This window comes from Amia ocellicauda, chromosome 2 (assembly GCF_036373705.1).
Source record: "Amia ocellicauda isolate fAmiCal2 chromosome 2, fAmiCal2.hap1, whole genome shotgun sequence".
Classification (NCBI taxonomy): Eukaryota; Metazoa; Chordata; class Actinopteri; order Amiiformes; family Amiidae; genus Amia; species Amia ocellicauda.
The window spans coordinates 34,102,192-34,112,654 of NC_089851.1; the positions used below are offsets into that span (position 1 = coordinate 34,102,192).

Sequence of the window (10,463 nt, forward strand, 5' to 3'; positions counted from 1 at the left end):
CTCCTGTTTTCAGTTTTGAATGCTTTGAAGCCCAATTTCCATTCGTTTCCCTGGGTCCGTGTGTCCCTGCTGATGGAGAACCATTCAAGAAAAAATACAAAGTTAGAGAGATCAAACTTTGATTAAGCTTAGTGGTTTATTTCCCCCCTTCCCACTATGAATGAAATCTTTCTAATTTCAGCTTCAACCGACTGGATCTGCCTCCATATAAAAGCTATGAGCAGCTGAAGGAGAAGCTCCTGTTTGCAATTGAAGAAACGGAAGGATTTGGCCAAGAATAGATTCAACTCTTTACCTCGTCTGGTAGAAATGGATCTCGAAAGATTTAACCTTCTGTAACCTTACCCAGCCAAGTAAAAAACAAAACGAAATGAAAAACTAATTGCACAGATACCTAGTTATGTATATAAGCTATTTTGTCATTTAAAAAACCCTTCGATTTCTGAAACTCCTCTACCAATTTCCCTGCATTCTGCCTCATAAATATGCAAAACATTTCAGCTTTTTTTAACTGTATGTTAATTTCTTCCCCCCTCTAAACAGTGGGAAATGTAGTATTATTATTATTATTATTATTATTATTATATTGGTCGGTTTCTTGGAAGAAGAAGAAATTATTTTATAGTTTAAATATATACAGCTCTAGTTTTATAGAGCTTCGGGTGATTTGTCAGACTCTAGGCTCTCGTCTTAGGCTTGGGCTGAGCTCCCATTGCTGCAGTTTTGCCTGTCCAGTATCCCTGTCTGTAGAAGTGTCTGAGGGATGAAACATGCCTTGCTTGAATTGGAAGTAAAAGCTGCTGGACTTTCTGGGTTAGCTGGACTCTTGTCCCTTGATTTCACTGTTTTCTCACCATCATAACATGACCATTACCTGTAAGTGGCTCTCCGTCAATCTATTATTGTCTTTCTCTCTTAACATTATAGGTAAACCTTTTCTGTTTTTGTTTTCAGCCCCTACCATTCCAGTTATTTTCTCATTTATTATAGAATTCTGTTCTCCCCAGTTTGGCATAATCCAGTTTAAATGTGAGTTCAGCAAATTTGTTATAAATCCTTTTGATCTGAACATCTGCCTGGGTGCTCTAAGCATTGCTCACCTGATCAGATCTCGTAGAGCCGCTTTAGCGCACAATAGATGAAGCTCACCTGGATTTAAGGCTCCTTCTCCAGGTGTAGCTGAGAGGAAGATGTTCAGTCTCCAACATCTAGCTGATGCTCCTTGCCAACTTTAGAACTGTGCAAAATAGCCTTTACATAGAATACAATTCCTCTGCGCATGACTTGCCTTACACCATGTTACACAATCACTCATTTTCAAACTAAAATGATTCTGAGAGGGACGGGATTAGATCATAGCGTTGACACTGACTGAACACCTGTGAAATATATGAAGCATGGTTGAACAAGGTAGAACAGAATCCACACAAGTATTTTTTTTTTATTCTTTTACTAAGTTTATTGAAAATGTTTGGATTGAAGACGGAGAAACACATGTCCAAATGTACAGTGTTAGTACGAAGAAAGTGTCATTTATCCATTCTTTACAAGTCTGGTATTTTTGTTTTGTTTTACGGAAAATCAGTTCAGTTGGGACTCTGGTGTTTAGTTGCTGTTGTACATGCATCCCAATCAGCATCATGTTGCTACTCCATGCAATTGAATACTGAGTTCAGACAGCTTTCTCTTAAACAGCAGCTAGTGTTGTAATACTTTAGTACAATTTGAATATCTGTATTAACCCACAAAAAAATATATTTTTCAGTATGTCCGTCTTTTCTTGTGTGTGCGTGTTCGTGTTTATGGGAGGCATAGAATTCGATGTGTAGAATGGGCTACCAGTTTCCAAAATGTATTGCCGTCTTCTCTGCCTGTCTTTAAAGCTGCAGTTAGCATTGTTAAACCACATTGGTTTCCTAACGAAGTCACAGATAACTGACAGAAGCGGCAAGCTCATATATTTCTTTAGTCAAGCGTTTGTTAAAAAAAAAACCTAAACAATGTATCTCAGAATACAAGATTTTCGGTCTGCAGATAAGCCTATTGTTAAACATGGCAAAATGCATTTTGAGCACTGTTTAAACTTAAATAAGAGGAGACAGCTATGTATGTGGTGAAGCAGTGATGTAGTCGCCTTTTTGTTTTGGCCCTGCAGATTGAAATGAGACTCATTTGTAGTCTTTTTGTGCTGTTACTTGATTTATTTGTATCCACACAAGAGACTTCTAAAAGCAAGCAATTTTGGAAGGGATAAATGTTTAAAAAACACCACAAAAAAAAAATTCCCAACTTCTCCATCATTACAAGAATTTTTAGTGGATCTGCTTCCGAGAGCCTGGAGTTGCCTCTGAAGTGTTTGGATGTCTTCAAAGGGAGTCTTGAGTGCAAAGAGGACAATGGTACCAAACTGCCATGATGGATCACTGCTCCACAAAGCACCTGTTTTCCTTCACACTGGAAAAGCCAAGAGTTGAGTGCTGGTGCCTGCAGCTTCCCTTCCATAAGCTTTATTTTATTTCCCCTCTTCCTCTTCTCTGAGGAAATCCAGACATGAGATCCTTTTACACAAGTGGCAGAAGATACCAATAATAATGGATAGATAGATAAAGAAATATGTTTAAATGTTTTACATCCCCCTCCAGACTTTTCCTATAACTAATACTGTCATGATTGAGGTGTGCATGAGTAAATACACTTGCTAGAGCTTCAATTAATAAAGTATTAATTCTAAAAGTGGATTATGTCGCTTTTGGATACTGCATATAAATAATCATAGTATATGTAATGTTTTTGTTTTATTTTTTGGGGGGCGGGGGGGGGGCTGTGCTAATTGACAAACCTTCCTGTAAGAGATCAGACAGATATTCAAATCAGGTTGGGACATCTGAGACACAGATCTAAACAAATGGGGTTTATTGTAAACATCACAAAAAAGGCAGGGCTCCTTCCTGCCAATCTTAATGTTCCGGAACATACTGCTTTTAATCGTTTTCTGTTTTACATCTTTTATTTCACTTTATGACTTAAATGTTACTTGGCACCACTTGGGCCTCATTTATGAAGGATAATATGGCAAATTAAAAAGGGTTCTATTTTTAAGTGTAAGATTCAGAATGCATGAAATCTAGAATAAAAAATGGGCAGCAGTGCATTACAAGGACATATGTCACAGAGGGATGCTGGGCCACTGCAAACCATGAGAGACAAAGCTTGTGTGGTTTACAGCAGGCCCATCCCCTCTACATGCAATATATTTTCAATGTTAATTTTGATATTACAAGGATTTAAAAATGATGAGATCGAATAAGGTTTAGGTTTATCTAATATTCAAGCAACTGGGAATAGAATGCATTATTTGGGCTACTCACTTTGTAGCAAAGACTCATGCCGAAAAAGGGATAGCATTTTTGTATTTTTTTTTTAATTGAGGAGAACACACCTGTGAAGAGAGAAGAAAAAAATACTGGACAAGATTTTTCTTCTTTGTTATGTCATGTTTTAGTCTTCCCCAACTGTAGTATTTTATTCCTGGCAACATCATCAGTCCTTGTATGGCAAACGCAATAACCCAAACCATACCTATTAAATCTTGAGAACAATATTAATTTATCACAAAAATGCAATACGATGTATTTATTGTTAAAATCTTAAAGGCATGGGCCAGATAAAGCTACTATTTGTGTGATCTATAGAGCTTTATCATTCAAATGAGGAAGCCTCAAATCATTGCATCTGTGGAAATGCTCCTTCAAAATGAATTAAATAGATTCAAACCCATTTTGCAACAAACTTTTTAAATACAATTACCAGCTGCAAGAAATAAAGGGTTATATCAATTAGTTAGTTGTGTACATAACAAAATCTTTTAATGATAATGCAGCTACATTACTGCTTTTGGAAGAGGGCACTGTATACGTCTGGTTGGATGCATGTAATTGAGTACAACAATTTACAATAAAGTATAGATTAGGTTACATATGCATTGGCATACCAGCCGGTCCATTGCTCAATGTTACAGCAGCACAATATTCAATGTAACCTTTTTTTTTGTTGTTGTTGTTCTTGTTTGCATTTATGTGGAAGATTTAGACTGAACCTTCAAAAAGTTGTGTTTTTAAGAGGTCGGTCTATAATTTTGCCTTGTACGTGTCTTGCCTATACATAACAAACTCATGGCTATGATTCCAGTATCAATACTAAATGCAAGGCTGTCTCCGATGGCATGTTTAGCTGTACCTTCATTGGGTGCTTGTTTTTCAACTTTGTGTGTGTGTGTGTTTGTGTAATATATACATACACACATGCGCATATATATATATATATATATATATATATATATATATATATATATATATATATATACACACACACACACAGACCATATATAAATAAAATAAAGCTGGTGTAATTCCTAACACAATAATGTTTAACAATATGCAGATCAACAAATACATTTTTCCCCATCTCAAAATTACTTTCAGCAGAATAATGTTAAGCTCCTTTTATTTATGTCTTGTAGATAATCCCCAAATCCTTTTATTTCTTTCACAAAACGTTTTAATGTGTAATTTCAAAATGTAAAATAAAAAGCTATACATATTTTATTTATAATTACACAGAAATCAAAGACCTTTATATTCCATCCGAACCCTTGGTGTTCATTACAGTAAACACTAAGTTTAAGCAAATTGTGCTTCCTTACAAGTAAAATATGTAATTGTAAAATTGTACTGTTTATATCAACGGAATATATATAGTGTAAATTTTACATTTTTACAGACTAATGAAATCAATCCTTTAGGGTTCTGTGATGCATTACTTCTATCAATGACGAGTACTGTAACATATCAAGTGTAGTCAACACTGTAAAAATGTATACTGTACAGCTATAGCTGTTTAAAACATGTACAGAGAATTTGAATTTATTTTTACCTGCTTACCCATCTTATTAATTGGTTCTTAAGTAAATTATCTTGTCCTGTAGTGTTTATAAATCTTTTTGGGTTATAATTCTGCCTGTTGCTCAGGATATATACCTTGTAAGCATTATTTCCTTCATTTTTTTTTTTTTTTTGGGTTGGAACTTGCCTGGAGAATACCATATTTAATAAATGTATCTGACCATCTTTGCATTTGATTTGATTTTCTTTTCATTTCTGTTTCATGGGTTAAATTGATGTTTTCAAACTCTTAACGTTCCAGGACGAAACAAACTCTCAGTTCCTTGTTCCAGCGAAATGTATTCAGAAGCACACAGATTTGAACAGAAACATTTGCACTTGCTCACATTTTACAATGGTTTCATGACTGAAGATTCAATACTTGATTGTTTTTGTGTTGCTGTTGTTGGATTAAGGTTGAGCTTATTCCCCATGCCTTTTACCTGCTTAACTGACTTTCAAGTCACATCACACCCTAAGTTATATTTTGCTATAGTTTTGGTTTAGCATGCTGCTAAGTATTGACCCTCATTTACTAAAAAATTAAATTTACATCATTCTCTAGGCATAAGTATTAATGAATATAAGAATTAAGAATGGAAGAGTTCTCTCTCTTGAACAGCCTGTTCCACTCAAACCACCAGTTTTTTTTTTTTTTTTTCTCTCCCCAGTTTGTTGGTTTGAGAAATATATTCACAATTGAATTAAACTGCATATGAACAGATTTTGTAAAGCAGTTTTGGAAAACTGCTTCAGGTGTACCCGTCTGTGTACATTCTGCACTGGACTCTATGAATTGGCAAAGGTCAAAAACTGTGAGAGACTGGGATGGTGGAGATGGGGATGTACAACAGCGCAAGAAAGACCAAGCCAAGCAACACTACCCTCAACAAAACTGTTCAAATCGAGGACAAGGAACTGCTTTGTTTTCTTTTACCAAATATTTTGTTGACCAGATGTATCGGATACTGTAGAATCGGTTTGGAGAAATCAGCCACCTAAATCAGTCGAGAGTAGACTTTCCCCATTCATCTCCAGCTTTCTGTAGTTCAGAAACGAAACTGAAATGTTACAGGCCTGTGCTTATTGTTTCTGTGCCTTACTGCCAATTTAGAGAACAAACACTACAATAAATGAAATGGAAACCATGGATTACAAAATGTCATTGTATCATTCATGAACCACTCTGCACACCTTAAATCCAAGAATGAATGTGTATTTTAAAGCAAAGGTATCTAGTTTTAGTAGAGATGGGTCATATGGAGGACATCTAATTAAGTAAATTATTTGTTCGGGCTTTCGTCATTAGCCGATTAATAGGATTAAAAAAATAAAAAATAAACAAATAGGCCTGTACAATAATGAGAGACAGCAGTGCCTGCCCCAACCCGCCCCCCCTCCTCCTCTTTGTTTTTGAAGTGTGTTTGATGTTGCTAGATAAAAATGTGAGGAATAACTGGGCTGGATTTGTTAGCCTCCTCCAAAGACTTTTTGAGAAGCAGCTGTCCTTTCACAGAGTGTATGGAGTACAAAATAAATACTGATCAATTAAAAGTAAATGTTTTATATGTTTAAATTTAAACTACTACTGATAATAATAATACAAATACAAATTAGAAAATATTGGGACAGCACTGCCTCCTTTGCCTCCCCTACGGGCTGCAATTGTTCAGTATCAGAGGTCATATGGAGGACAGTGTGATCTCACTGGCACCGCAGCCCAAAGTGCCAGTTTGCGACTATTTCCTCCTCTCTTCCGCTTATGCTGTATGCAGTCAGCAGTGTGATGGTGGAGGCCTTCTTTCTGCACACAGCCAAGGCATTTGAGCCCCTCGGCTACTGGAGCACGGTCCTGAGGGAGGTTAAGCACAGGAACTCAGGATTGTGGCAGCACTGCAATGCAACCAGAGCTGGCGCAAGAGAAAGCCCCCCAACCACAATAAATTGTGACACCCTAGGCAACAATTCATATGGGCGGTTATGAGATTGTCACATTGCCCCGTTCTTCTGTCGGGCGAGTCAAGAGCACAGCCCGTCTTACTGCTGCAGAAAATGGCACATTTCCCAAACTGATAATTGACTTTTGGAATTGAAAGATGACTACTATTACCTTACATATAATAATATGGTTAGGTGATGTTTTTCTTTCACTAAGGTGTACACTAGACTTTAGAGGTTTTCAAGTTTGTTGTGTGTAATACAAATTAATGGATTAACAAATGTTTTTCTACAGTTTTAAACTATAAACTATAGGACTATATAAAATCAATGAAAATAATAAATTGGAAGTATAAGACAAATCCTGCAACTGAGCTCACTGCACTAGGACTGGAGAACTGGACAGTAAGTACATGAGACATGAACATAGTATATAGAATAATAATAATACAATTTAAGCTTACAAATGTCTTATTATTATATATTATATAATAAGGAAGCAATCTGCTTAGAAGGAAATTCAGACAAATATTTAATCGCTGTGAAAACAAAATATTTAAATGTGTTCATGTATTAGTATTTTAAGCAGACTTTATACAATGTGAATCGGGTGATCATACATCATGTAAAAGTGTTAAAAGGATAGAAAGAAAATACAATAATAATACATGAATTATATGGCAAGCACGTATGTTTTTGTTCTGTGCCTCAGCACAACACGGCAGCTTGATCATAACATTATGGTCTTGAAAAACAAGATGTAAATGCTGACCTTTCTTCTTGTGAGACGTCTCTTGATCCACATGACGACCTGGTACAGGAAGTGGAGGATCTGGGCTTGCTGTGCGCCCCCCTGCCAGCTGGCATACAGGGTTCACGGGGGGGCTGAGAAGTGCAGCCAAGCTCAGAGAACTCAGTCCATTGACCTCTACTGGCCACACATACTCGAGTTTGGGCTGGCAGAAATGATGTACAAACAAACAATTGAATAAGCAAAAGAACACCATGTTAAACAGGTTGATACAGACAGCAGCATTATTGAATTGTACAACCTTTTAGACCCCCCTCAAAACATACCTATTGTCAATGCACCCATGGATCCTATAATGCATCTGTGTTTTTCACAGCGTAAGTTACATTTAGGGGCACTGATTTGAGGACTGTAAATCCTACACAGTTCATGGTTTCTGGATGTAAATACCCTCAAGTGGATAAGGGGTCTTTCTTTATTGACCACCTGCCCTTCCCACACTACGAATGTAAAAGTCACGAGTAAACTCTTTATTGTTTGCATCTTCTCTCTCTTTGATTGCTCAACACCAACTGCCCAGTTTACAGTCCAACTGTGCTTTGCGTGGTTCGCAGCCTTGGTGTCAGGGTTCTAAGAACTGTTCTAAGCATTCGAGGTGAGAAGTCATGGAGGAGTTACGCTATTGAAAGGACAGTTTAGGAAAATGCATTTAAGGTGTAGTGTCATATAATCAGAGGTGGCATCGTGGTTAGCGCTACTGCCTCACAGCTCCCGGAGTCCTGGGTTCAAGTCTCGGCTCGGTGTGTCTGTCTGTGTGGAGTTTGTATGTTCTCCCCGTGTCTCCGTGGGTTTCCTCCGGGCACTCTGGTTTCCTCCCACTGTCCAAAGACATGCAGGTTAGGTTGATGTGTCTGTGTGTTGCCTGGTGTCCCGTCCTGGGTGTATTCCTGCCTTGTGCCCTATGCCTGCCAGGATTGCTTCAGCTTCCCTGTGACCCTTACCAGGATAAGCGGTTTAGAAAATGGATGGATGACTTAATTTAACATTAACATACACTGTTCTACATATTCACACAATCACTACAAAGATGCCATAAACCTATTATAGTGAATAAAGTAAATTATTAGAACAGATTTATCTATGAGTGTCATTTAAACAGATACAGAACAGAACAGTCTTAAAGTGAAGGTCCCACTACTTCTAAAATCAGGGTTGTATGCTTATTTGTGTGTTGTTATAGTGTATAAGTAAAATATATGCTATTCTTCCTGATCGAGCACATCACGTCAGCAACTTTTAAAAATTAGCATCATGGTCTTAATCCTTGCTAGTAATTATAGTTTCCATTAACAATATTGAGTGTATGTGCCCACGGCCACAGGAACAAGTGTGTGTGAACTGTGATATATATATATATATATATATATATATCTACTATTTTGTTTATTGAATTTTACTTTGATTACCTCTTTGTAAAATCATTCGAGCACTGATGCTTTTTCTTAACATATATACAGAATATACAGAATCCTAAAGTAGTGAAAGGGTACATTTTGATGGTGACACACTGTTTCAGCTGCAGTACTAAGTAGCTCAAAGGCACCATTTAAACTGCAGAATGTATTTACCACCTTGCAGTTATTACTTAAGACACATCTTCAGACTGTACCTGTAATACTGCATTCCCTGGGCTCCTGGGCTGCTCCGCACTCTGGCTCTAAACACTTTCTTATTAAACTGTGCTTCCTTTTGCTCCTCTATACGTGTGTACTGTTAGTACTTTCATTTTAATGTGACTTCTCCTATCCCTAACCCTCCCTTAGGCATACACCTTCGACTTAACTGTATTTTGTCTAAACTGTTACCTCATTGTTGTAGGATGAATGCTTATTGTATTTTTAACTCATTGTTACTGTCCTTTGTAGTGGTTTGAAGTGTTTCTTGTGTAAGCTGTAAGTCACCCTGGATAAGGGCATCTGGTAATGAATAAATAATAATATATAATTAAATCGATCAATGCCTGTTGGTTACAAGGGCTGGGATCTGAAAATATTTGTCAGCCCATTTCAGTTCCTCCAGTTCCTTTGAGAACTGCCTCCTGTTTCATAACTGCATAAAATAAGGACATATTTTGTTCTATGATGTCACAGCTTTTATTTTACATACAGGGAGAAAAAGTAAATCTAAAATGTTTTGACAGTCATACCTGCAAGTCAACTACAAAACTCTACCAGCAGTATATTTTGCTGAAAAGCCCAGCCTGTTGTACCCCATAACCCCTAAGAAAAACTGGCTTTCTTTTTGCCTTTATGTAATCTGTCAGTACAAGCTGTTTGTGTATCCAGACCTTTGGCACTGGAAATATTTGGTCTGGTGCCTGAATAAAGAGGAGGTCAAAATATAAGCCAAGTACCTTGAAAGGGGTGGCTACAGCAACATATTGTCACCTGCTAAGGTACCAATCATTGGGTGACTTTTCCATACGTTAGACTGCCTAATAAAGCAAACACAAATTACAAATTTTAAATAAAAATGAAATCATGCTGAGTATGAATTATAGCATTTCTAACAGCAGTTTCACTTCAGTGTACGTATCCTTTGTTTCAATGACCTTCCCGAGGACTGAGGTTGTTTGCATAATAGCAAAGTTCAAACAGCTGAAATAAGTTAGATTGATTGGATGTATTTTCCTGCAAAATTAATCTTTTCAGAGGTGTCTTTACCTACAAAAATAACACTTTCACATAAAAAGATTATCAACACCCCATTATTTCTCCCTCTCTTCACCTTTGATTAGGGACCTTTATCATCACTACAAGAATACATTTCAGATG

At 36.9% G+C, this 10,463-nt stretch overlaps 1 protein-coding gene across 2 annotated transcripts in view; it reads left to right on the plus strand.

Annotated features, from left to right (window-relative positions):
• The window catches only part of wwp1 (WW domain containing E3 ubiquitin protein ligase 1), a 52,271-nt gene extending 47,134 nt beyond the window's left edge, over positions 1-5,137 (plus strand). For both annotated transcript variants that reach the window (XM_066723306.1, XM_066723307.1), the window contains exon 25: positions 182-5,137. In XM_066723306.1, the coding sequence (XP_066579403.1) occupies positions 182-281 (100 nt within the window). In that variant the 3' untranslated portion in view covers positions 282-5,137. The remainder of the gene's footprint in view (positions 1-181) is intronic.
• The last annotated feature ends 5,326 nt before the right edge of the window (positions 5,138-10,463 follow it).